General features: G+C 45.7%; 1 protein-coding gene across 2 annotated transcripts; it reads left to right on the top strand.

Annotated features, from left to right (window-relative positions):
* The first annotated feature begins 1,535 nt into the window (after positions 1–1,535).
* Positions 1,536–27,251, top strand: zbtb7a (zinc finger and BTB domain containing 7a). 2 transcript variants are annotated; one of them, XM_036141341.1, is made up of 4 exons: positions 1,536–1,546; positions 19,183–19,746; positions 22,344–23,221; positions 26,072–27,251. In XM_036141341.1, exons 2-4 carry the CDS (start codon positions 19,261–19,263, stop codon positions 26,505–26,507), a joined length of 1,800 nt encoding a protein of 599 aa, XP_035997234.1. In that variant the 5' UTR covers positions 1,536–1,546; positions 19,183–19,260; the 3' UTR covers positions 26,508–27,251. The 2 variants fall into 2 exon arrangements, with proteins under 2 accessions (XP_035997234.1, XP_012736399.1); XM_012880945.3 differs by lacking the exon at positions 1,536–1,546 and adding an exon at positions 5,743–5,953.
* Positions 27,252–27,600: the final 349 nt, after the last annotated feature.

Consider the following 27,600-nt stretch of genomic DNA (forward strand, 5'->3'; position numbering starts at 1 on the left):
CCTCAGCAGCAACACTGAAGCACACAGAGGTTCCCGCTGCGTCTTTACGCACGATCCAGCTGCTGATCTCTCCCTCTTTTCAGCTCAATGCATTTCTAGACTGTTACAGTTTATAACATTATCACCACCTTTCACAGCGACAGGTTTCTCAGTCAGTCGCCGCGCTGATCAGACAAATCTCTATTGCTCTCGTTAGTGCGCTCTGGGCGCCCAGAAAGCACCTGCTCCGAGGGAGGGGAGGGGGGGAGAGCAGCAAGCGCGGAGGCACAGAAATACAGTACATGTAGTTAAAAAATGCAGAATTAATAAAAACAAAACTTATAACTGACCAAGTGGCGTTTTAAACTGCATCTGGTTAGCAGAACTGTTTTATGATCAGCGTGCAGCCTTGACTGGTTCTGAATGAACCGGTCATCTGCCAGCAGCTCCGCCCCCCCCCCCTCCTGCATACGCGGTACAGGACCTTACCGGCTCACTTTCACCACTGTTAAGACTAAAACTATTCATAACTCTGATCACTCTTCCTGCTGCTCTGTTAACATGAACTGCAGCAGGAATTACTGATGGCTACAAGCTGTGAAAGAAGCCGAAACAGCTCAGCAGAAGGCGGAGTTTTGTCTTCCGCAGCCCAGATGGGCTTTGTGATTTTTATGCGTGAGAAATTCCATGTTTGCGTGTGAAATGCCATGTGTTGCGTGTGAGCGTGTGAAGTTAGTGAAATGCGTGTGTCACACGGTCAATGCGTGAGAGTTGAGAGCTATGTTATTATTATTATTATTATTATTATATATCTCAGATGTCATGATTAGGCACTTATAATTATGATTATTTAGGGAATTTATTATTGTTTTGGAGGTTGTTTAGCAGAGGATGCTAATTCGGGGTACTCTCTCTTTATGATGACCCCAGACTTGGAAAAACTCGGCTACGGCCCTGGAAATAGGAGCGTCGAGTGGAGCTGCTCCGACCGTTTGAGTTTTTTAGACTCCACTGAAAAGTCGATTGGGTTTTTATTTTCCACCAACTAAAAAATATATTCGCTTGTCTGGACAACCAGTAGGCGCGTCAACGCGCTTCCGCGAGGCCTCCGGCCATTACCGCATGTTACCATAGCAACAAAATGTTCCCAAGGACAGCGGCCAGCTAACTTTGAATACACCTTTTTACAAGTCGAGAGACACAAAAAGCGAGCAGTATGAATATCGGGCTGGTTTTGAAATGGTAAGTGAGCTCTTTAGGTCTCGATATGATTAAAAAAAAAACAAAAAAAAACAAGAAAAAAAAAAAAACAGCATTACCACCTTAAAAGAGTGACCGCGCGAAACAGTCAGTAGGCGCATTTTAAAAGCTTGGCCTTGTCTACAGTACTTTGGTTTCCGGTTAAAACGCACTGTACTAACCAGACTGACATCACTGCGTCTCCCACAGATCGCCTAAAGGAGCGCCAGGGAACCCTGTGGCTAGAACCTTACCGGGAGCTCGAAAAGACGCTGTTGGCTCAGGTGGAACTAAGTCAGCTTTAATAACTTGGCTTCAGCTGGCGCTGGTAATAACAAAGAAGGTAAGGCGTTGTCTTTCTTCTTGATCAAATATGGCCTGTTGTCTGTCTGAGCCAGTCCTGAACCTCTGACCTATAAGGAGATGACCATTTGGAAGAAATAAGTGTTCCCCAGGGGGTTAATTAGATGAAATGTAGGCCACAATTGCAGATGTAGAGCAATCAGGCATAACATTATGATCACTGACCGGTGAACTGACGGTCTTTTCATTTTATTACCTGTTAGAAGTGGGAAACGGCTGCCTTTGACTTCAGTGGTAGGATGCATAAGGTGAATGAAAAGGGATTTTTGTTACTGAAACGTGGGCCTGCTGGGGAGCTCGGTACTTGTCAGCGCTCATCTTGCACAGGTTACTGCATCAGTGCAGAGTGGCATGGAGACGCTCGGCCTGTGGTTCTGCTGAGGTGTTACGGAGGCCCAGGTTGCATTAATGGTGTCCTTCAGCTCGTCTGCATTATTAGCCTGGGTGTCCCCTCGTCTTCATCTTTAAAACACCGTTTCCGATACAGTTTCCTTACCAAAATCAACAAATCAGTGGATGTCTTACCATTTATCTTAAAGGATTAGTGGAGTCCATTTCTCGACAGGTCAGGACTGCTGAGAAAGCGGGCATCAGCAGATCATGAGACAGGATGGTCATAATGTTATGCCTGATCAGTCTAAATTTTTTTTCTTTGCTTTATCAACTTTTGTTTTGAGTTCTTTTTTTAAGTTTTTATTCATCAAAAAACAATACTGTGAGCACACCTGTCTGTAGACAGAGCTGCAAAAGTCTGCTGAGGCCTCTGGGTCCCCAGGGAGTTAATTTATGTCAATTTATGCCCCTCTAGTTTGAGGGAGGACATGCAGCTTGTCAAAATAAGATGATAGTAGTAGTAGAATCCATCCTGTAATGCAAAATTAGATTTTTTTTTCCAGTTCAAAGAATAAAATCAGGTCTTTCATCCAGAGGGAAGCTTGGGGTTGGTGTGCTGATCTCCATGCTAACAAGATCCTTCTTCGGGCGAGGAGAGTTGAGAAAGCAAGCACATTTTTAATGTTGTTTGGTAACAATATATCTTCCCCTGGCACACCAAATATAGACATTTCCTGCCAAAAGCTGCAGATCAAATCTAAAATGTTTTAGTTCAAAAATTATACTATTTATATACTATTTATTACAGGACCAGAACCTGTGGGTTTGATCGTCCGTAGCTATGCGACAGTGCTCACATGTTTCACTGACTGTGGGCCAGATCCTAGAGAGTCTGATTCCCACTATAATAGATCCGATACAGAACCGTGAATTTAATTAGTCCAAGGCGGGCACATGAGGTCGACCCATTTACTCTACATAATGCGCAACTCCAGGTTTCATCAGAGATATTTACTCCAAGTTCTTGTGCCCGTTCTGCTCTAATCCTATCAAGCGTCATCTTGTTTAGCGCCGTGATAATGTTGTAAGTTTTTGACACGAGGCCTCTGTGACATATGAGAGTGAAATAGAAACACATTCAATTTTGGGGGGTAGATTAGGAAAGCAAGGGCCGAACAATCTGAAGGCAGCGGGAGAGGTTGGAGCGCTGTGGGTTAAATTTCGTGGAACTTATTGTGAGTTCTTATGGCAATCTGCTTTCTCTGCTTTGATTAAAAATAACAAATAGCGTCATTCACTGTGGAATGAGAAAAGCAGAGCAGATGTGTGGTGTCTGGGAGAGAAGTGGACCACCCTATTGGTCTAAATGGCAAAAACTGTCATAAAAGTGTCTGCCCCCACACCCTGCCGCTTCCTCCTCCCTCCCTCTTCTCGTTCTCCCTTTCTCAGCATGCTCCATCATTGCAGGGACTGTGCTCTACGGTGCCCTCTAGGCAGACAATGTGTTACTGCAGCCGTGCAAAGGCAGGCCAGAGTCAAAGATGGTGCACGCCACATAGAGCCACCAGGTCCGAGTGTGCAAACGATCTCTTCACATCCATGCGCTTCATCCTGGGATACTCTTTGATGTATTTCTGGATGATTTGGACAATCTAGTCAGCCGTACGCTATATAACATAAGAGGGTGGTGTTTTTGTCTTAGTTAGTGAGGGGTTTACGATTTCTTTATCTCGTATGAAAACTTTTTAAATAAAAAATGGAAACTACATTTTCCGCGATGACAACGTTTGCATTACAAAAAAATATATAATTTGCCATTTAAAACATAAAGATCTGTGGTTATTATGTGGAGCTCATCAGTTCAAAATGGCCCCCAGGAATCACCGTTGCACAGTTCCTTTTTGTTTTTTTGCGGGTGTTTTGTTCCTTTTTGTTGCTGCTGTTATAAATAATGTTATAAATAATAATGCTGCGGTTATAAATCCATAACCTGTCATATGTGAGGATCGTGTCCATTAATGCGGCAGACGTGTTCGCTTTATTGGGGCTTTAACCTGCCCCGACCTGTCAGTGTAATCAGTGACGTTGACTACCAGATTCTGTAGTCATCAAAGGGAAGTGGACCCATCATTTTCACCAGTTTCAAGGCAAGGTAAGTTGATTTATATTGCACTTTTCAGTAACAAGACCGCTCAAAGTGCCGTTCAAAGTTTCACCGTCTAATGAGCCAGGCTATAAAGGTTTGTGGTCTTTCAGTGGCTGAAGTGGTGAAAGTATGAAAGTACTTCAAGTCAGGCCATGATAAGCCGAAGTTTGGGCGTGCTGTAGTGTTTTGTTGCATAGCGCGGCAACACAAGAACCCAGCATGGTGGGTAGGCGAGGGGACGACACCGACGGGCGGCTAGAAGAGTGAAAGGCATCATAATTATTTGTTTGAAGCTGCTGAAGGATCTCCATGGCGACATGCACGTCTGCCTGCTACATTTCTCCTCGAATAAGTGTTTGTGGAAAGTTTTAAACAACCACTCTCCTCTTTTTAATCACAGTCGACTATTTAGATCATGTTGATGTTTAAATTACAAATACAATTAATAATTACAAGTCATTGGTAAGTTAGATGAAAATATTACAGTCTCAGATTTACTCTTGTCTTTCTGGAAGTTGCGCTTTATACATATTGTTCCTATTTGAAAGCGCCCATATTTATTTACATTTTATTTTGTGGTATGTGTTAGATCATTGTTTATGAATTTTAAAAAAATCTATTTAATGGAATTATAACACAATATGTGTTGGAGGTAGCCTAGAACAACTCTTTTGATCTTACGCAAAAAAATAAACAAAGGCATAACTCAGACACAGTCCAAGTGAAGAAAGCTCATTTTATAACTCGCTAATGATTGAACATTTACTGTAATTTAAACTGACTTGCCCCTGTGATGACAGGTATGCATTTTTGGGCTCAGGTGAGTTGTAAAATGGCATTTACAGCAGATCTAATAAGGAATTCAGGATAATATTAGCCTAATAACATATTTTTCATATGTAATCTGGTTAAAGATAATTGCTTTTGTAATCTGATTACATAGAACAGATTATATATAATCAGTTAGCTCCCAGCAGCGGCTCTGGTGCAACTCAACCTCCAGCTCTGCAGCCCACTGCATGGCACAATGGTTGGCTCGCGCTCTCTGAGTGGGTGTGCGGGTGGGCATTTTGGAAGTGGCGCAATGGGAAGCGCGTGCACTCGCGGGAGTTCACGTCTCCCCGCGGGGAGTAGGGAAGATCACCACAGCTCGGTGACGTCCTCACCTGGCGGAGCGCTGCAGGTAATGTGAACCGAAGGTGCGCGTTGAGGAGGAGAGAGGGGGGGACTAATGCTGGCCGCCCCTGCCGTGTGTGCAGGAATGTGCCAGGACTTGCTTTTTTTTGGGGTGGGACATCATGACCTCGAGCAATGGGATGGGTGGGTGCGACTTACAGAGAAAAGGAAGGGAGCAGCGCGAGAGGTGGCGGCGCGTGAGAACAGACCGGAGTTAGCACTGAGTTTGAACCCCAGGGTCCGCGCGCCACCGCCGGTGTAGAGAGACCACGCAGATGACGGCCACTGTGACAGTGGGCAGCGGCCGGGCAGGGGTTAATAATTTGTGTCGTCTCTGCTTCACTTTAGGCATTGACAACTGTCCGCTTTTCTTTACTAAGACATTTCCACCTTACTTTCATCTTGACAGCGGGGGAGGGAGGGAGAGAGGGGGGAGGACCGCGGGAGACTGTGTCTTTAAGAGAGAGAGAGAGCGCGAGTGTGTGTGTGTGTGTGTGTGAGTGTGTGTGTGTGTGTGTGCGAGAAAGAGAGAGAAAAGGGAGGGACCTCTTTGCCCTCCAGAAACCAGGAAGGGAATTGAGTTGATCTGCCGCTGCTTGGTTAGCGCATACAGGGGCTTTAAGCTGCGCGACAGTGAGAGGGAGATAGAGAGCTCCGGAGAGGAGGAGAGGAGAGGGCTGAGCTAACCCACAGCAAGCACCACCACGGCCATCACAGGTGAGCTGAAGGCGACCTGTCATCCCCTCCTTCTGTCTGCCCTGGGCCTGTCGAAGTCAGGGGGGGGGTGGGGGGGCAGGGAGAGGAGAGGAGAGAGAGGGAGGACTGAGGGAGGGGGCCAGAAATGAGAGCTGAGGTGGGTTGCAGCAGCAGTCCCTACTCAAGCTTCCTCTTTTTTTTTTTTTTTTTTTATTTCCCTTAAATGTGTCCTCTGTAGAGCTATGTGCCTCTGGGGAATCTTGTGATAAAGTTTATAGGATGTGATCAAAACCTGAACTTTTCAGGCAGGTGGAAGCACTTAAGAGGAGGAGGAGGAGGAGGAGGGAGGCGACTAAACCAAAGAGAAGGAGGAAGCAAAAATATATATATGTGTGTATATATAATAATGATAACTGGGTAAGCTAGGAGCAGTGGCAGCAACTTTTTCAGGACGCTACAGGGCGAGACTCTGGTTGCAGGGTGCGCGGTGTGTGCAGAGCATGTCTGGGTGGCACTGGCTTGTTTAGAGGAGGAGGGGGGGTAAAGTCAATTTAGGTCAGGAGTTTCAAGTGTGTCTGAAGCGTCCCGGGAGCGCCGAGCTGATGAAACATCACACGGCTGGTGTTTCACCGCTGGCACCCACGGTCGGGCCCTGAAACACCGCGCGCTCGTCTGTCCTCCCACGGAGCTCCTGGCCTGTCTGATGGCCGCTCTGTACTTTAATACATGGCAGGCTTCTAGCAACACACCGCGGTGTATAATTCAGCCCTGGGTTGCTTACGTTAGAGCAGGCTTGGAGATAGTGGGGGCGGAGAGGGGGGGGGGGAAGCCGGGACTTGTAGTCTCCAGCCGAAGCCGTGGACACCAGGTGACATTGGGTTTCAGCCTCTATATCCCGGCGTGCCTTGCCCTCGGCCACGGAGGAAAAAAAAAAAAAAAAAAAAAAAAAAAAAGGGAACAGCCGTCAGCCTATCCCTGCGAGGAGGTGTGGTGAGTGAGCCGCCGCGGAGCCAATGAGGCGCGGGGATGCAGCGGCGGAGTTGTGGGCTGAAAATAGAGGGTGGTGGTGGTGGTGGTGGTGGATGGGATGGGGGCGGGTAGGTGTCTGTGTGGGATCAGGCAAGGGCTTGCCTGTATGACTAGGGCCACTCACAAGTTTCCTGCCTGGTAATGCTCTAGCCCTGCCCAGAGACACAGGCAGCAGAGCTGGCCGGCAAAAGCAGGGGGGGGTGTGGAAGGCAAAGAGGTCCCGAGAAACATTTTCTGCCTATTTGGTAAGCATTACGAAGACACACACACACACACACACACACACACAGAGTGTCTTTTTTTTTGGCTGGGATTTAGAGGAGAGGGGAGGCAAGCAGGGAAAGTAAACACCAGTGTGTCTTGACAGAGTTCAGAGTGCTTGTCCCACTTGAAGATAGATCAGTGATTGACACAGGGCTCAGGTGTTGTGCCGAATGTTTTCTTAAAGTTTGCTTCCGGTATACCTTGGCCACGAACGTGTTGTTTTGATTCTGTCAGGATGCGATCAATTAGGTATAGAGTTGCTTCTAATATTACCAGAGTGAGAAGAAGAAGAAGAAGATATTTATCTGCACATCCTGTGGCGCTGCTTCTTCGGGGGCGTTGAGAGTGACTCTACAGAAACCATCCCACCCAGATACTCTGCTGAGCTGCGGCTGATACCTGCCGGGGGAACAGGTGTTGACTAATAGTTTTAAAACCCAACTAAGCGACATCTCGTCTTAACGAGGCGAGCGAATAGGTGACGCGTCTTGTGACGGCTGACTTCTCCCCCCCCCCCCCACCCGAACAACCCAACCCACCCTGTCCCCCGGCCGACAGGGCATGCTGCCTCGGCTGAGTCTGCGCAATATTAAAACAAAAAAACTTAAGCTCTTTGGGGACGGTTACACGAAAGTTGCCAGAGCTTAAGCGTCCACAGATTGATTTATCTCTCCGGCTACTCCAAGCACGCTCCCTCTCATGATCATCTCCTTTACTCTTTTTGCCGCTCGACTCCCCCCATCCACACCAGCATCTTGTTAAACAAAAAATGAAAAAAAAAAAAAAAGCAGATTGTAATCTCTCCTGCCGCCATGTAACGCTTGCTTTTTTTTTCTTTTTTTTTGGCAAGTGGTAAGAAAACTTCACAGCAACCCTGACTGTCTTCCTCGATAACCAGATGCTTTTTTTTTTTTTCCCTTACAGCTTTGCATACTTGTTAAACCCGTTTTTTTACAAATGTGCGGGCACGGAGAGGGTAAGTGATGAGCACTGTACGCCCATTTTATGGGAAAGTGTTTCATAATGCTGCCGTGAACCGAGTTGATCGTTTTTACTTTGCTTCTCGTTCGGTTTGGGGGGGGGGTCACGAAGTAGATTAGTTACTGTAAATACGAGCTGCAAACAAGCGCTTTACCCCAATGGATGAAGAAGAGCACGGTTATTTCTAGTGAATTCCAGCAAGAGGTTAGACTAGGACGCCATATGTGTTTGTGTGTGTGTGTGTGTGTGAGCGCGCTTGTGCACGCGCGTCTGTGTTACCAACAATAGACTCCAGAGGAATTGCAGGGGACTTCAGTGACTGTGGGCAGGTCCAAGACACCACCCATCAATTTGGCGGTGAGGCTGAATACAGTTTGATATTCCTGTATGTTTGTGCCTGCACCACGATGGCCCGAAACTAGCAGGTTCAGGCAGACCGAGAGGACAGGTTGTGTGATGTCGCCGTGGCAGTTCGAGGCTTCGTTTCAGAGCGAAAAGTCGGAGGTATATACAGCGGGGTGCATGTAGCTGTCATGTTGTTTGCTCAAAGGACTCTCGGCGTGTTAAAATGACTTGGATGGGAGAGTTTCCCCGTGCCGCCTTTTTTTGCCATCAAGACATCCGTAAAAAAACCTTTTTACACGTTTTACGGTCGGGAGCCGTTTCGTTTGCCTCTTTCTTAGTGAATGCAGCTTCACTTCCCCCTCCATGATGTTTGGTTCCCCTGGTCAGCTGCTTAATAAACCACAGCTTCCAGCCTGGCTAGACAGACAGACCCCTCTCTGTTGTTTTTCTGTTGTTATGCTGAAGACCCGGGGCAGTGAAGGGGCTTCTTCTGTTCTCTTCTGGGACATTTATTGTGCAGAGTTCAACACAACCTGATCAAATTAAGAGCAAGAGAGAGCGAGCCTTGCGATGTTTTTTTCTAGAAAGGAGCCAAGGCTTGATTTACATTATCACCGTCTTAGAGTTATGAAGAAACGCAGCGAGTCGGGGGAGCTTGAGATGTTTACAGTATACCTCCACCACCTAACAAAAAAAAACAAAACCCAAACATTTATTAATTGATTAATAATAAACACTATGGAGAGAGGCCAAGGGACTAGGAGGCGGATATGGGACCGGTCCGACACCGTCTGCTTGCTGATGTAGTTGCTTGGTTTGCAGTGAAACAAGAGAAAGACAATGTGTGGGTTGCATTAAAGTATGGCGAGACACGGGGAGGTGGGTTGGGTCCGCGCAGCTTTGCCTCCTCAGCAGTGGAAAGGGGAAGTGGGTGATGTGGTGGATACTATGCAGTGCACAGTCTGAGACGGAGATGGAGCAATGATGAGATGAGAGCAACAGATGAGAGGAAAAGAAGAAGGGAGGGGAGGTGTGTGTGTGTGTGGGGGGGGCGAGGGGGTCAGACAGTACGGACAGGGAGACAGAGCAAGAGGAGAGCTGGTCATCTGATAACAGAGCGGGTTCTGTTACACGCCTGCCACAGACTCACAGGAAGTCCTCTTTCCCTGTCGGGCTGAGCATGCGCAGGCTGGTGCAGCCGGTGCTCGCTGCTTGACCGGTTGACTCGTCGCATACGAGCTTTCTAAGGCCACGAGCAGGCTGTCAACGCGTGTCCACTTATTAAGCGAGATCATTTAAAAAAAAAAAAGCGACAAACTGTAACGTGCGATGACCTGTGTAATTATGCTTTCACATTAAAAATGCATAAAAGGAGCACGTGACTTTTCAGGATATCCCAGTGTGCACTTGCGGTAACCTCTAAACCTGTATGAAAAACACGTCATTTAAAGGGATGATTCCTAGTTTCCCAAGTGGTTAAATGGGCAGGTGGGATTTTACCTGCAGTATCCAACTCTTTTGGCATATACGTTTAGTATAAATCCAGATTAGTGGTTCTACTGGTGGATTCTAAGGTGCTGTAGCCAACAGGGGCCACACCAAAGCGGACTCCTACATTTCTAATAACTTAAGTTTAAAAAAGTCATGGTTTATTTGAATGCAGTTTATGAGCCTTTAATTTGTTGTAACGTTGGCATTGGGTGGTTTTATACACAGAAGCTGATGGATAATTACACAGGGAACAGAGATCAGAGGCAGTGCACCCCAATATTCTTCCTGTGTAATACATTTACTGAAGTATTTCCAGTTAGCGTATGGTCCGATATAAAAATCAACTGGTGTAAAATTCTTTTTTTTTTTTTTTTTTTTTTTTACACTGCTTTACTTTTTTATTACATTGTTACTAAGGCTGCACAATTAATCGCATTTGCAATATAATCGCAAATTTAAAAAATGCAATTTCCAAATTGCACAGGTCGGCAATTTTTGGCTATGTAACAAAGACACATCCTATAGGCGTTGGTAATATGTTTAAAGTGGGTTTGCCTCCACATGAAAGGGAAGAGAGCTGCAGCAGTGAGATAATGTCATTTTATTACTTGTTTATGTAATCATACTTTTTACCAGAAACTTTCAGGAATATCACCACAGCATTAAGTACTGGTAAAACTGTTTAATAGATAGATCTGTTTATTGGTTTCACTTTATGTTCAACAAGGACTGATGTCCAACTCAACAAGCTATTCTCCAGAATAAGAATATTCTGATTAATAAAAACAGTTAATTTTCATGTTTTAAAGAGTCCTTGTTTACAAACATCTTTACCTACAGGGCATTTATGCTGCTTGTGGTTAATGCAGAGAAAAGTCTAAATTAAATAGCAATTATGGTTGAAATATATCACAATTCTGATTTTTTTATTTATTTTTTTTTTGGCCAAAATCATACAGCAATAGTTGTCTTACTGGAATTGATTTACAAGATCTGTGTTTCACACAGGAAGATTATCGATGCTGCACCACCTCCAGCCTTCATTTCCTCCATAAACAATCACCTGCTTTTCTCTAAATAATGTTCAATTCAAACATCGACATGCTTTAAAGGTTCTTAAAATCAATTTTGCCACTATAATTACTTTAGGATCGAGTTGTTTTAAGTCACTTTGTTTGTCCCTCTTGGGCTACCATATCCAACTGATCATTATTTATACAAAATGAAAATGCCTGTAGAATAATGTCCTGCTGGTAAGATATTAAAGCTATAGTTAGTAATCCTGTTCAGTAACACTTTTTGTTGTACTGGATGAAATGGTCCTTCCATCCTGAAAGTAGTCAATACATTATTTATTCAGAAAAAGGAGGTTAAAATTTTTTATCTCTGTGGGAGCTGCAGGCCTGTTAAAAACTCTGACCAATCAGTGCTGTTCGGTCCGAAGGGCAGTGATTGGTCAGAGCTGGGTTCCTGCTCCCACCTCTCTCTGTCCTTCAAGGTCTGGGGGCATCGCCTTATCTATTGGTTGTCCCAGATGCCAATCATTCTGACGCGCTTATGTAACGCCAGTGTGCGCGCACGTCCCTTGTTAGTTTTCGCCTGCTGGCTACGCATGCATATTTTTAGTGTTTACGTAGTTGGTTAGCTTAGCGGCTAGGTTAGCGGTTAACATCAGTGTTTTTCTCTGTAGCTTCGCTGCTCTCACCGTAAACTTTGAACATGGCTGAGAGTTGCAAGAAGCGAACCGCGTACAAGTGTATGAGACGAAGAGGTAGGCCTCAGTAGAAAGAAATAAGACCAGACTGGATTTGGGAGATTTTTTTTTTTTTCAGGTAATCCCCCTGAGTAGTTGAAGAACAGGTAAGACTGTCACGCCGTGAGCAGTTATTCAAAAGGGGACTTTAAATGTCTATTACCTCCTACCAGAACTTTACACACCACCTTTCAAAAGTTTGTTCTCATCTTTGTCATTCAAAGGCTTTTCTTTACTTTAAGGACTTTCTACATTGCAGATACGTAGTGATGACATCAAAACTGTGACTCAAAAGTAGATAGAATTATGTGTCAAACATAAAATTGTGAAATAAGTGAAAACATCTAGCTTTTTTAATACCCTATGTTTTGATTACTGCTTTGGTCACACTTGGCCCTCTATCGAGGAGCTTCATGAGGTTAGTCACCTGAAATGGTTTCCCAACTCGCTTAAAGGAGTTCCCAGAGGTAGCAATAAAGATAAAGACAAACCATTGAACGGGAAGGCGAGTCAAAACTTTGGACTGCTAGTGTTTTAAAACTCCTGAACTATCTGTTTACGTAACTAATGTTGCCTTCATTTAAAACAAAGCAAAACCGAAAGTAAAAAAAAAATTAAGAAGTCCTACTGTTTTTATGTTGGCAAGTTTGTTGCTAGAAGTGTCAACGTTTTAGCACGTAACAGTGTGACAAGCGGAGCAGTTGCTCAATCCCCCCTCTCCCCCAGCCTGAAGGTGGTTACCTTTCCTCTTACTGTAGCAGGTTATACCAGGTCCAACAGTAATTCATCCTTAGTTTATCATTGACATCTGAGCCAGATTCCTGGGCCTCCATTTGCTCTGAAGTTATGAGCGAGCTTGTGAGTGAGTTTAACGCCCTGTCCTCCCCCACCACCCCCACCACCACCACCTTCTCACTTGCTCCTTGCTTTTTGGCAGCACTTCCTGGTTAGGTTCTAGTGAAAGCTGCCAGGCCCCGACCAGCCCGTGCAACTTTGGCTTTTATCAGTCACTAGCCTACTTCCTGCTTTGCTCCCAACACGGCCAATCAGGTTTCCTTCCACTTTGGCCAACAATGAGTCACTGAGCAGTGGCAGTTACTCAAAATCCACTTTCTCTAAATCCCCCCCCCCCACACACCCCCCACTCCCATCAAGTTCTATGACTCTTCGTACGTCAACCTGGTTCAGGGTGGAACCTGTTAGATCGGAGTCAGAAGATCCTAATGCAGCAAGTTCCTAAAGTGTAATCAGATGCCAGAAAGTGTCAGAGTGATCAGTGTTCTCAAAAAGTTTGGAGCATGTAGCACCTCCTGGCAGTCATCAGCAACAGGTAGGGGAGACCCTACCTGTTGCTGATGACTGTCAGTCAGCTTGATGGACAGAAGTTAGCATTGTATAATTTCCCCCTTGCTTACAAGACGGACAAATTCAGCTTCATGCAAAAACTGTGTGGATGATTTAGATGTTTTAAAGTTACTAGAGTAGTTCTCAAACAATATTACCTACCACTGGCCGCTCTTTCTAGCGGTAGGTCTTTTCAGCAACCCGGATAACATACAAGCGCATCTGTACTTGTTGCCCTTCTAGTATCACTCTGTACAGGACAAAGCAGCAAAAAACGGTTGAATATGTTGTGCAGGTGGCAACACTTTTCCCGAATGTAGTCGCCGTATTCTGAATTGTTGCTTAAGTCTGTGTATCAAATTAACAATAAAAGAAAAATATAGAAAACATTATTGTGAGGGTAACGCTTCAACATGTTATGTTATTATCAGTTGGTTTCAAATCAAGTCAGTTTGATCGTGTTGTCATTAATGTGTAATTACTGCTGTGTCATTTCTACCCAAGCTTTTCGTACCATGAGGATATCCTACTGGTTTGTTATGATTAATTGGTTCTCATATGTGTTTCAATATTTTTAAACTATATAAAACAGTTGTTTTCCAACAGCAAATTGTCCTACTCTCTAAAAAGGAACCAGAGAGAGAAAATTTAGATGGATTGACAGAACAGACAGGAGGAAGATTTCTAATACCTTGATTTTAGTTCAGTCAGTCCAATCCAAACTTTTCTTTTTTGGAGGGGGGGGTCCTGTTTTGTTTGTGTGTTGTTCGGATACCTCTCTCTAATCTATTTATTTCCTTATCTGAGAAGCATCTGGGTTGCGCGCGCTTAACAGTTTGTTCGCTTGTATCTAGGAATGACTGGTATGTGTCGGGCAAAGACCGGGAGACTTTCAGGGTGGAAATTTTTTTTTTGAGCCCTTCCACAACGCCATACATATCTGCCTACAATAAAGACCCTTCCTTCTAACCCCCCGACGCACTTCGACGTCGTGCGTTTTGCCCGTCAGCGACAAGCAAATCGACTCCAACTGTCTCCCTGCAGCTGTTGACACACGCCGCTTTCAGTCAACTGGAGAAGAAAACCTGCAAAAAAACAGAAAGTTCTCTTACACAACACCATTGTACGGATTATATGGGAGGGGGGCGAAGGGATGTTGCGGAAGAGCTGAATGAGACGAGGGTGGAGATGGGATGGGTCGGCCCTGCGCGTTGGGACGGTGGTTTGACTTGCAAAGCAGGCCTGGGCGCTCGTGGCCCGAGCGCCGAAGAGACGAGGGCCCTTTCCTGAAAGTGGAACACGGCGTACACGGACAGCTGCGGAGCCGCTTTGTGCTAGATTGCCGGCCTTGTCACCCACAGGCATGAATTAGTGATAAGGAATGTTTCAAGCCATGAGGAGGTGTGAGGATCAGGTTTGTGGCTCTTTCTCAGTGTTCTGTGCAGGTTTACTCAGGGACAGGTTGCTCCTGCACGCAGAGCAGTCCCTCCGCGCTTCGCTGGCGCTGAATCAAGTTCTTGTGCACGTGCGCGTGTTTGTTGTGCGTGTGTGCGTTTTTATCTCCTCCCCAGCTCAACGTCTTTACCTCGCAAAGCCATGGCCCAGGGTCAGCCCTGGACGCATTGGGGGATACGGTAGCCTCGTTCGCAGGCTTGTAGCAAAGCCCGGTTGAGTGCAGGTGCTTTAGAGCTGTGCCGTTAAAAGGAAAGCAGGTTGGCTCGGCTCTGGATGGGGCTCGCACAGATCTGTTTCCACCTGCAAAGGACACGACCGGTAGCCATGTGGATGCCCTTTCTCTAGCTTCTCCTTCCCATCTCTCTCTCTCTTTGCTCTCCTTGTCATTTCTCTCGGGCTCTCTCTCCCCTCCTTTAACATATTCAGATGAGGAATTGGGTAATAAAATTTGCTTTTGTCATGGCTGACGGATTGTTTTCAGTAGAGCTCTGTTAAAGTCTTTGGCAGTGTTCTCAGACCCTACGTGGTCGGCTGCCCGCGGAAACATGATTTAAGAGATACATAGAGAAAGTGTGTTGCCAATAGGCAAGGGGCAGTAGGACATTCTCATGGTACGATAACCTTGATTAAAAATACCCCAGTTTTACTGTATCATGGAGTTAAAACTTAAGGGTAAAAAAAAAGAAGCTCAAAGGCAATATTTTTTCTGTTGCTGCTAAAATAAACATTTATTATTACAAGTGTGATCACCCTCTGTATGGCATTGATTAATTATTTTGATTTTGAACTGCATATACAGTAATTATGGCCCTGAATCATATTTTAAAGGGGACATATAATGCAAAATCCATTTTTTTAGCCATTAACTACATTTTGTTGTATACTTGGAGTCTGAGTAGACTTTAAATTCTGTTTTGGGTCATATGTTTGTCTGTTTCGTTTTCTCTATTCTCTATTATGTTTTTGAACACTTACATTACAGTATTTGCTGCAGAGTTGCTAAATGATGTTATGGACTTCCGGCTAACTATTTTTATTTATTTTATTTTTCCCCCGCAATTTTTTATTTTTTTTAGTCTAAGCTGAAAGATGTCAAAGCTACAAGTGGATAAAGTGAAAATGTTCAGTTGTTGGGTGTATTAACCCACACATTAATTCCACAATTTATTACACCGTCCCCCAGCGTGCTACAAAAACGGCCGAGCGGAGTGGAGCGCTCTGCAACCTGGAGGTGGGGGCGGGGTGTGATGTTCCTCATTTGCATTTAAAGAGACAGCACCAAAACTAGATGCTCTCAGGCGGACCTTAGAACAGAGGTAAAAGAGGGGCTGTGGGGCAACAATAACGAGGAATCCGGACCAAAGCATTGCAGTTCCACTTTATATAGACCACAACTGAATGATTTCAATTTGAAATGGAAGGCATTAAAAAGCATGATATGTCCCCTTTAATACAGAGGAGCAGCATTTAATGATGCTCTCCTCAAAACGGCAATAGAAAAATAATCTGAACATGGAGAGAAAGAATTACAAAACATTATATCAGTTTTTAGAGTTTGCAAAATTATTAAGTAGAGTTAATTGCTCATGACGGGATGATTTTTATTTTTTTTTTGACACTGCACCGCAACTTTATAGTTGGCATCTCATTAAAAGGACTTTAAGCCCTAGAAACAGTATGACGTCACAGTTTCGTGGTTTAGAAAACAAGTGTTGCTTTGCCTGGATGCTGGAAAGCGGCCGCCGTGCCTTGTAGCCCTTTGACGTCTTCCTGGTAATCACACTTAATGGGTGCATCAAACTATGAGCTGTCTGAACATCGCAGGTGTGGACACAGATAAGTATTTCTTGACGGCGGATAAAACAAAGCCTAGCAGAGGAGAGGACGCGGCTAAAGAAAGAAGGCGAACGGCATTAAAAGAGGAGGGGCAGCCAGGTTAGGCAGGTTTGGTGGAGGGGCGTAGCGTTCAAACATACCAGGAGGATTGATCGGAAGGAATCTTGTAATTTGAAGCTTGTTGAGAACAACCCATTTAATGCAACAACCGCCCAGCCTTGGCCCCCTGCTGGGTCTGCCTGGCAGATGGTGAAGGGAGGAGGAGGAGGAGGAGGAGGAGGAGGAGGGTGGGTGTCCTGTGTGTGCGCGCTTGTTTATGTGTGTGATTTCTGTGTTATTGATGTGACTGTACTCACTCGTGTGACTGAGAAATCGAGGATGGCCCGCTCTGCCTGAAACCCCCCCCCACCCCCCAGCCTAAGCTTCAGTCGATCATTTTAATTCCCACCACACACACGCACGCACACGAACACACGTGAGCGAGGGGACAGGCCTTTTCCGAAACTTGGCACGCAGTGCAGGGTGGGGTAACTAGCTCAGACCGGATTGACAACCTGCCTTTTTAATCATGTTCCTTTGCAGCTCGTTGTACATTCTCTTCCTCCTCCTGTGGAGTCTTTTTTTTTTTTTTCCCACAGGGTCTGCCCTTGCAGCCTTCTCTACGTCCCTTCACCTCTCCTCTCCCTTCTTGGCCCTCCACTTTCCTTCGCTTTCCTTCACTCGCTCTCAACTGTCATGGAGTGCTTAGGCTGCACAGCGCAGCTCCCAGCATGCACTCTGATCCCCTCAGCCCTCTGCTTATCTGTCCTCCACGACCTCTTGCTTGATTTCTTGCACGGGGGCAATGCGCACGCCCCTGGATGGGTCCACTACGTATACAAGGAAACAGGCACCTCCACAAATACAACACATCCATATCGTTGTGATTCTCCCACTCACTGTGTTCACGCAGAGAAAACTGCTGACCAACACAATTCAACACCGGTGACAGCAATTTATTCACTACAAGAAACTAATGTCTTAGACACAGCCATTTGTTGGTTTTGCCATCAGTCTGTAACTACACCTGGGCTTTAGTTTTGTTTTTCTCTGTTTCAAAATGCATTGGGAGCTGCTTTACTGTCTCAGGGCTCTTCGGCCCGGCTGGAAGCAGCAAAAAGTAAAATATTCACACCGAAGTTCAATATCAGGTCAGATGGAGGCTGAGTTTAAATTTAGCCCACTTCATAAGGTTAATTAGGGAACATGTCACGATGAAAGACTCGGTCTTAGGCGCTTTTATAAGTATTTATTTTTATGTGTGTGTGTGTGTGGGGTATGCTGGAAGTTGTCATAAGACAAAAGTAATCTCAATCAGGTAATAATAGAGATGCACCAATCGATCGGCCAGAATCTGAAACGCTCATTGGCTCCGTCTGTCGTCAGCAGGTTAGATACTGAAAAATTAGGGCCGGGCGATATGGCTTAAAATTGAACCAAATCTGATTTAAGGAGGTTTTTTTTTTTTTTTTTTTTTACCTTTTCATTTGATAAAAAGACATTACTGAAATTATTTTAATAACTTAATAACATTTCATCTTGAAGTTGGCCTGAATTCAAAGTGCAGCTATTTATAAACTTTGAAACATGCCAAAACCAAATGGTTGGCCCCGCCATTGTACACAAGGAAAATAAAACACAAAATGTTCGCTGCCAGTGGTATTGCACATCCAAAAACAGCCCTCACTTCATATAGCGTCAAATGCTATTGGAAAAACAATTTCCCCTTTCGGGACTGATATAATGCAACGCTTCATGGAAACCCAAGAGAGTGCATTTGCCAAAAATAAATCTCAATCTTGCAAAACTTAAATCTTTATAAATTGCAAATTCAAAACAGCCCTATGAAAAATCCGATTTAAAAACAAAAAATTAATCAGTAAAAGGTGTCAAGGCTTATCAAAGAAACATTTATGATGTAAACACCTTTCACCCACCCTGGAGACAGGCACCAGCCCTGCAGCCATGCACCGACGAGTGGGTATATAGACAGTGGATGGACAGCTGACAGCACCAACACCATTAGTTTTGATAATTTTATTTTTTGCTTTTCAGTTAAAGAAACAGATGAATTGTTTGATGCATATATGGAGATAGTCTTAGAATATAAGTTTCTGTTGAAATCAAAATATGACCTCTAAACAGAGAACCCGAAGCTCTTTTTTCTGTTTTACTTAGAGGAGTAAAAAAAATCACAAATAGCCTGATCAGTCTGTCTTAATTAATGCATTTGTGTATGTTTTTAGCTCTGTGGCTGCATATTGGAGGTCATAATGATATAATATGGAAAAAATATTAAAGGAAAGCATTTTTTGGGCTGAATGGATAAGCGGGTTGCCCCTATGTATTCGGTTCCTAGCCACTTGAGCTAGTCATAGATATTTCTCACAGTCAGTTCACGTTTATAAGATTTCACCTGGGATTGAAGCTATTTAATTTTTTTTGCAATTTCCTACATTTAAAATGTGAATTGTCCAACAGATTTTCCTCAAAAATAAGAATCCTAACTAGTATGAAACCTGACATTAATCCAGAAGAATTGCGTTGCAGCTGTTAAATACTTCAAACTATGCGTCAGTTCGATTAATCTTCCTTGTTCTTAAATATTATTGTACGTTTAAGATGTTTTGTGATGTAAAGTCCTACTTTCTGAGTTATTTCTCTCACTTTTTCTGTCTGCAAAAGACAAACTAATCGTGTCTTCTGTTTTCAGATAGGCAGACAGACAGACGGCAGGACGGATACACGGGTGGGGGCTGTGCTCGGCGGCTCGGCGGCAGGCTGGTGGAAGATGTCGTCAGGGGCCGGTGGGAGAGGAGGAAGGCGGCTCCGGGGTATAACAAGCACTGGGGGCGGGGGAAGGAGAGGAGGAGCAGGGGAGGCAGAGGAAGGTCCTGTGGGGATCCCTTTCCCCGAGCACAGTGCCGACGTCCTGGGCGGCCTGAACAAGCAGCGACTCAGTGGGCTCCTCTGCGACGTGCTCCTGGTCACCCAGGACCAGGAGTTTCCAGCTCACCGCTCCGTCCTCGCGTCCTGCAGCTCGTACTTCCACAAACTCTTCACTTCGGGGCTCGCCGCCGACCAACAGAACGTCTACAACATCGACTTTGTGCCAGCGGAGGCTCTGGGAGCTTTGCTGGACTTTGCCTACACGGCGACGTTGATGGTCAGCCACAGCAGCGTGGCCGACATCCTTGCTGCTGCGCGCCTCCTGGAAATCTCTCCCGTCCAGGATGTCTGTACTCACCTGCTGGACACCAAAGTGCTCTCCCCGCCGGTGAGGCATCATCTTAAATACACAAAAACAGCAGTTGATAAAGGTTGCGTATCCGTCACCAGCACTTAGGTTTAGACACCAAATCGTTTAAAGGTGTTTGTGTCTTGCAGCTTCATCCAGTGCAGAGTTTAACACATACTTCGACGTATTTATTGGGATTTTACATGATAGATCAACACAAGGTGATACATAGCTGTGGGACACCATCTATAAACAGGAAGTTTCTCAATTGGAATTAGGTCTGGGCTTTGACTAGGCCATTCAAACACCTGGGTATTCTATTTCTATAATATAATATTCAGTATTTTGGGTTTTTGTCGTGCCAGAAGCATTTCTGAGGTTAATTTGCTGTGCAGGATTTTCTAAAGGAGTATCAGACTAAAGTGAAAGATTTAATGTTTAGACATTTTGAAATCATGTAACCATTTCCTTCCCCTTCACAAGGCACTTCTACTTTGTGTTGATCAATGAGATAAAAATCTTAAAAAGTTTTTCATTATAGCGTGACAAAACATAAAAGCAGGAGGGTTTTGGATAGTTTTGAAAGCTAATTGACTTGTATGTTCTTTTGTTCCTTCATATTGAAAATGGTGCATACAGTCATCGTGCCATCCACCTCAATAAACAGTCAGCATAACCAGGCTTACATCACGGCCTGTATCAGTGCCTCTCACTATGACAAACACACACCCACAGCTCGGAGTTAGTTTAACACTTGCTCATGCCGAGCCGGCAACATTTTGTGGAAGAACAGCGTGCTCTTTCACAGACTACAGACACGGCACCCCACAGCTCTGCAACATCTTCAACTGCTGCAGCGAAGGGCCTAGTCCTAATACACGTATAACAGCGTAATAATCAGTTCAGGTTTTCATTGTCGGTGGGTTTGTACGGTTCAGAGAGTTGTGAGCTTTGTTTTTCTAAACGTTTGACCCCCCCTTAGATGCTGATTTTCAGATTTTCCTTGAAGTGTTCTAATTTGCAGGGTTCAAAATATTTCACTGTAGCTTCTTGCTGTGAGTTTCCATGAATTATTAAGAGAGGGAGCAAAGAGGATGTCCAGCTGTGTGTGAGAGATCAGTTTCTGTAAAACTAAAATGCAGAGTTCTCTGTTTTAAAATAAAGACAAAACTAAACGATAAAGTCGACATTTTAACCTTGCCTTAGCAGTTGTGTTAGCAAGGGTTGAGAGGTTAACCATGGCATCTCTAAACAGCAGTCTGAGTATTTTTAGAGAGTCTAGATCATTCTCTAAACTTTTATATTTGCATATGGCCGCCAACATTTCCAAACCAAGCGTCGTACATAACAGGTTCAACGCTCAGAGATTAAACAGAGCGATGTTGAGGTAACACTTTCAGATTTCCTGGTATCTGCTAAAGTTGGATCTGGATCAGTTCGCCCTTATTGTCTATTCAACAAAATGTCTCTGTAAAGCCGGGGCAACCTGACATCTGATGCCGCTCAATTTAAGGCTGGTTCACACGAGAGGATTTTCTAGCCTGATTTATGCCCCGATCTTCCCATTCTGAGAGGCGCCGACTATCGGGGTGGCTCTTAAGATAATCTTAAGAGATAATCGTGCCGTGTGTGGTGTGTTAAGAGCGATCAGGTCTGCTCAGTGGAACGTCGGGACCACCCCAAGCTCGAATCGGGGATATTCAACATGTTGGATTGTTTTGGTCCTGATATCCTGGCATGTGCGGTGTTCCCCGAGGATAAACGAGCAGGCAGCCTGTTGAATGTGACGTCTAGCCAATCAGAACGTGAGTTGGGGCAAACCCAGAAAAAAAATCCAACTCTCCTTCATATCATAGTGCTGCAAACAAACAGCCCCCCCCCCCTTTTTTGCTCTCATGTTTGATCTTAAGAGGTTTTACAAAATTTCCCATCTAACCTCTGAATGATTCTGAGTGAAATCTGTTGGTGTGTGTTGTGCTCTTCGTCTGACCGGACACCACACGCTGTAGGAGCAAACCTGTTCTAGCTACGTTTTTATTTTTCTTCTCGCTGCGTGTGGTGTCTCTCAGGCTTTGAAAATCGGCCGACTATTTTAAAATCATGCCGTGTGAACCAGCCTTTATTTGGGAACAATCGAACCAGAAGTGCAAAAGTCGAAAATGGCTGATCGCTAATCTAGTTCCCCGTTATTGTAGCCTGAAAAGGCAGCCACTGTTCCTCTGTGGAAAATAGTTTCCCTTTTAACAAGTGCTTACAACTTCTTTTGAACACCCGACTGATATCAAGAGCTCACTTTGAGTCTTCATCCCTCAGTAACAAGTTCCACACTAAGGAGTGTTGTGGTTAGTTTGACCTGGTAGACCTTAGGTGTGGTTTATTCACAGATTTTAGAAAAACATTTTTGACTCTCTGAACACATTGTCTGATTCCGGTCTCCAGTCGACTCTTCACTGGCTCCTTTTTGTCTATCTGTCATTTAATGAAATTCAGAAAAAGATGGCCTTTTCTGCAAGTTTTAGAAGTTCAGATGTCGTCCTGTCCGGCTTAACCCGGCTCAGCTAAGTTGGTGTGATTTACACCCGACTTACATTCGTGCATATTTTCCCTTCACCGGCTTTCTTCTCCTGCTTCAACAGGCGGGCAGTGAGCGACGAGAAGAAGACGAGGAGGGGAAATGCAGAGGAGTCAAGGAGCAGGGGAACCGAATCCGAGCCCGGGAGTACCTGGAGTACTTCCAGAGAGGGGCGCACTGGAGCAGCAGCTGCAGCACACCAGAGCTCAGGGAACTGCCCACACACCTGCACTTTAACCACGGTAGTGGGAGCCCCCCCAGCAACGGGGCTCTTGCTGGCCCCGGCGAGTACTACTCCCCCCTGGCCCTGGTCTTGTCACAGTCCCATGCGCGAGACCCAGAGGAGGAGGACGACGAGGAAGAGGAAGATGAAGACAGAGAGGCAGTTAAGGGCAACGGCGTGAACCTGGGGACGCCGTACTATCCCCCATCTCAGAACGGCCACTTCTACCTCCCCACCGAGTCTCTGCCGGAGACGGAAGCCGAGGACGGCTGCGGGAAGGCGGTGGCGAGCGACGGCGGCTCGGCCAGTGCCCTGCTGCAGCAGATGATGGACTCCATCGAGAGGCAGAAGAGGCGTGCGGCGGCCGGCGAGGAGCAGGGAGACGGGGACGATCCCGACATGGAATTTTACTTGAATTATTTTAGCAGCACGCAGCACGAAGACGCAGCTTCCGCCTCGGTCACGCACGGGGTGCCGTCGCTGTGGATGTCACGGGGCAACGCCGGCCAGCACTCGGCGGGGGGGGAGCGGGCGGCCGAGGAGCGGGGGAACGGGACCGGAGGAGGCGGAGGGGAAAGAAAAATGCGCTCCAAGGCCTTTCAGAAGTGCCCCATATGCTCGAAGGTCATCCAAGGCGCAGGCAAGCTGCCCCGCCATATCAGAACGCACACGGGAGAGAAACCCTATGAATGCGCCATCTGCAAAGTGCGCTTTACCAGGTAAGCCCATTTAATGAAGGGACTACCTCGTGTCACATGTGCTAATAGTCTGGGACAAACGGGCCGGCGGAGGGGAAACACCACCAAGCCAAGAGCTGGAGAATTAGCGCTAACCACCTTAGCTTTGCATTAGGGCAGTGCGGTTTGTGTCCAAACGTTTCCCTCGATCGTGGACTGACAGGGTGCTAAACAGATCTGCTAATGTAGCAGCGCATTGCTGTAAGGGAGGGGGTCAAAGCGTTATAAAGGTCAGTTTTATGGTGGCAGCCTTCATGGCAAAGTCCTGGAATTTTAACATAGGGGTCCTATAAAAGAAGGCTGTGCCATGGATGCGTTATCTTGTGACAGGGGGCCATAAAAGACTGTATTCTGATACAGAGGGGGACTGCAGGCCCTGGACGCTGCTCCGGCTCCAGTACAGTGATGTGAACTTTTGATCTGCTGTTATGCTGCTTATTGCCCACAGCAACCCTGTTTACACAACCCCCTCCTCTCGCTCTCTGTCACACCTTCACCACTCAAATAAAATCTGCAACGTGTCCCTTCCAAAGCCGATAGACGTGGCGTACCTACAGGAAGGGGGGGGGGGGGTGCATCTGTTCGCAGGGTTTTCCCTCGTGTTCGCAAAAAGGCTTGCCTTTTCCTTGAAATGATTACTTTAATGAATTAATTAGCTGGCTTGTTGTGAAAATAGATGCTGCCGTCTGGAAATACCCAGAAGCCCCTTCTGAGCAGGAGGAAGACCCGTTCTTAATGTACCCTCTAGCTTAATCTGACCGCCAAGGGGAAAGGGGGCATTGTAATCTTAATCCTGTTTGATCAGGGTTAAGGGTTTTCCTCGCACAGTAATAAATCATTCCTATCCTTTAAATAATTCACCTCTGTCAGTGGGCCACTTTGTTCCAATGCTGCAGCCTGACTACAAGTGTGGGCCTTGACGTGTGTGCTTCTTCCTCGTCTTCATTTGTTTGTCATTTTTTTTTATGTTTGGGGCACAGATCTTCAAAGGTTGCAGTGGGTTTACTCATTTGCTTGTATGACAGCTAATACTAAATACTAACTCACGTGACATTTGCACGGCGTGTGTGCGCTCAGTAAGAGCTCTCCTACCGGCACTTATTTGTCTAGGAGCACTAAGTGTAGGAAGGTTGGACGAGTTAAGCTAAGCGCTTGGGAGCTAGAGGGAGATAGTAAAGGCTAAAGAGGGGAAGGAAGGACAAGAGTCAGATGAAGGCCAGTGATCAGTGCATCACTGCAAAATAAGACGTGTTTCAAAGTGTTATCAGGTTAGACCCTGTTAGCTTAACTAACTCTGAAAAGCTTTCTGCGCATGAGACGCTCAAAGAAAATGTTGATCTTCGCCTTAAATTTTTGCAAACGGCCGTCAACATTTGCACGTCCAGCATGTTACCTGACAGACGGGGGGGGGGCTTTCAAGCCTGAAAGGATAAAACGGAGCACCCTTGCTGGATCGCATTCAGCCGTCCTGTTATCTGCTGAGGGTTTCGCTCTCTCGCAGCTCCAAGGAGGTGCAGACATGTCATTTCCACATCAGTGTGTGCCATACCATAATCACAAAGGGACTGGTTGGACGCAGTATTTGGTAGGATTCGACTTCCTGGGCCATGTGTGCGTATTCTGCAGAGCAGCGATACATTCTGCCTGTTGGATCACCTTCAGTGCCCCCGATGCCCATGTCAGTAGGTTTTTGGGGGCCGAGACGCTAAATCTCACGAAGTTACAGAAGAATGTGACTCAATCAATATCACGTCTGCAGTATGAAGCTATAGTAACGCAATTACATGTTTTCCTAATATTGTGCTGCTCTAGTCTTGACACCGCATAAAATAGTTTCCTTTTATTTGAACAATTTTTTTTTTTCAGCCACTCGTGTCCTCTGTTTACAGTTTTTTTAGACAGGAAAGCAGTAGAGGAAGAAGGGGAGACGACAGGCAGCAAATGGCCTGAGGTCAGGAGCTGAATGTCTGTGTTGATGACCATTAGCTTTGCTTTATGGACCACCACAATAAGTTTCCTTTAAAAATGTGGTCTGAGCAACACAGACGTAACGATTATTTTAAACACCCCAATGAGGGGAGTGTGTGTGTGTGGGGGGGGGGGGGGGGGATTTTGAGTGTCCAACTAGACAGTCACTGATTTGAGCCAGTCATGCTGTAAAATGACCCATTCCATTCATTCAGTTTCTTGGAGCCACTCCATGGAGGATTGATTGTTTGTTTTTTTGTTTAGTTTGGTTCTGGTTTGCCTAGCCTCTAATGTAATTATGGTAGTCCCTGTTTATCCCTGTTTATAATATAAGTTAGTTGGTTATTTGGTTTGAATCAGGTGACACTTCACTTGTAGAAAATCAAACTAAACATTAAGCTTCTTCTTCCAGACTCTTTTAGACTCAGTGTTGTTTTGTTATGTTCAAAACTACAACATTGTATCGATTTCCAGAAGACACTGAATTCTCTATAGAGCTCTTCCTGTTGTGACTTCAAATTAGGGTTAACAGAGGAAGTATAAAATGCCAGCCGACACCGTGAGCACTGAGCCGTCGCACGGACGCGAATCTAAAGTTTATGGCCTCTCCTCAGTTGGACTTACAACCCTCATAGACTGGGAGGAGATCCAAGATGTGACAATTAAAAGAAAATTAGATCATCCAAAGCGCATTAAGCGGATCCCTGCAAGTGTGAAACTTCGTAACGCATCGGGGCGATAATGATATATTCGCTGTGGGGGGCGGGAGCATGGTGCACCCAGACAAAAGTGAGCCGTCTGTTTTTGAAAGTTAGACATTTTCTTTGTGTATTCTTAACCCGTGTTTGTCTTTCTCCCTGTCAGGCAGGACAAGCTCAAGGTTCACATGCGAAAGCACACAGGAGAGAAGCCTTACCTGTGTACACAATGCGGCGCCGCCTTCGCTCACAACTACGACCTGAAGAACCACATGCGCGTCCACACTGGCCTCCGCCCCTACCAGTGCTCGAGCTGCTTCAAGACTTTCGTGCGTTCGGACCACCTGCACCGCCACCTTAAGAAGGACGGCTGCAACGGCATCCCCTCCCGCCGGGGCAGAAAACCTCGGGTGAGAGAGCCGGGGCTCCCGGACGGCCCCCAGGGCCTTCTGAGCGCCAGCCCCGAAAGCGGGCCGGGGCCCCGCGCCGTCACGGGACGGCGGCGCTCCGACGAGTCCTCTGCGGCGGAGGCGGAGGGCGCCGCGGAGGTGCACACACACAGTCCTCAGCTGCAGGAGCTAGCGAGGGAGGCGGGACCCTGAGAGTGCAGGGGGACCACGAGGACACTGCTGGACGCTACAGTCACTCTGCACAGCCTGTGAGACAGGCCAGTGGACAGAGACATGCAAAGGCAATTTAAAAAAGACAAAACAACTAACTATTCCTCTATAAACCAAATCAGGGTGTCACAGAAATCTAATCTTTATATTTCTTTCTCCTTTTACTTTAGGAAACGGAATAGACTTGCAAGCACTTCAATTGTTATATTTGTTAAAAGAGAAAAGAACGCTTCAAATCATCCACCCATGACGTCCACTTTCTGGGCCATTTCTTTCTTTGTAATATTAGACTTTTTTTTTTTTTTTTTACATCAGCATATGCAGTCAGGCTAGTGTATGATAGATACAAAGAAACTCCGAGCAACTATGCAGTTGATTTAAATTTTTATTGGTTTTATCCTCCCAGCCTTCAAGCTCCAAGAAAGGTGACTGTCACGCACCTTCTGGCCGCTGTTCAAGTGAAGCGAGGACAAATCCTCCCAGCAACAACTCTTCTTCTTTTTTTTTTTTTTTTTCTTTCCTATTCTTTTTCTTTTCAGCTCTGAGATGTACAGTTACCATAGAAACAACATTTCCACAATATGGTATATGCAAGGAAAAAAAACTCCCCAACGTTTTAATGCAAGACAGTTTTTGTCTTTCCTTCTTCAGTCTAAAATGTTCCAGAAAGAATCAGACGAGGGGTTGATTGAAGTGTTGCTTACTCTAAAAAGATGGGGTGGGTGGGGGGGTAGTCTTATTGATAAACGAGTCAAATCCACTTTAACGGGGGCTCTCCGTTTGCAGGACAAGGGAATGCGAGGGGTGGAGGGTTTGTGTTTCTGAAGCACTACCGTTCTTAACGTATCTGCTGGCTTTACTACATGCCCTGCTCAACGTCAGCGTTTCGGTGGCTCTCCTGATTTTTTTTTTTTTTGTCTTAATTCTTCTTTTCTTTTTTGTTGTTCCTCTGGGTACTCGACACTTTATAATTGTATGCGCGCGTGTGTACATAGCAGGCGGCGGACGTGACTTTGCCCCCCCCCCCCCCCCCTCTCTCTCCCCTTTCCAGGCCTGATGTTATATTTCTCGGACA

The sequence above is a fragment of the Fundulus heteroclitus genome, chromosome 9 (genome assembly GCF_011125445.2).
Source record: "Fundulus heteroclitus isolate FHET01 chromosome 9, MU-UCD_Fhet_4.1, whole genome shotgun sequence".
Lineage (NCBI taxonomy): Eukaryota > Metazoa > Chordata > Actinopteri > Cyprinodontiformes > Fundulidae > Fundulus > Fundulus heteroclitus.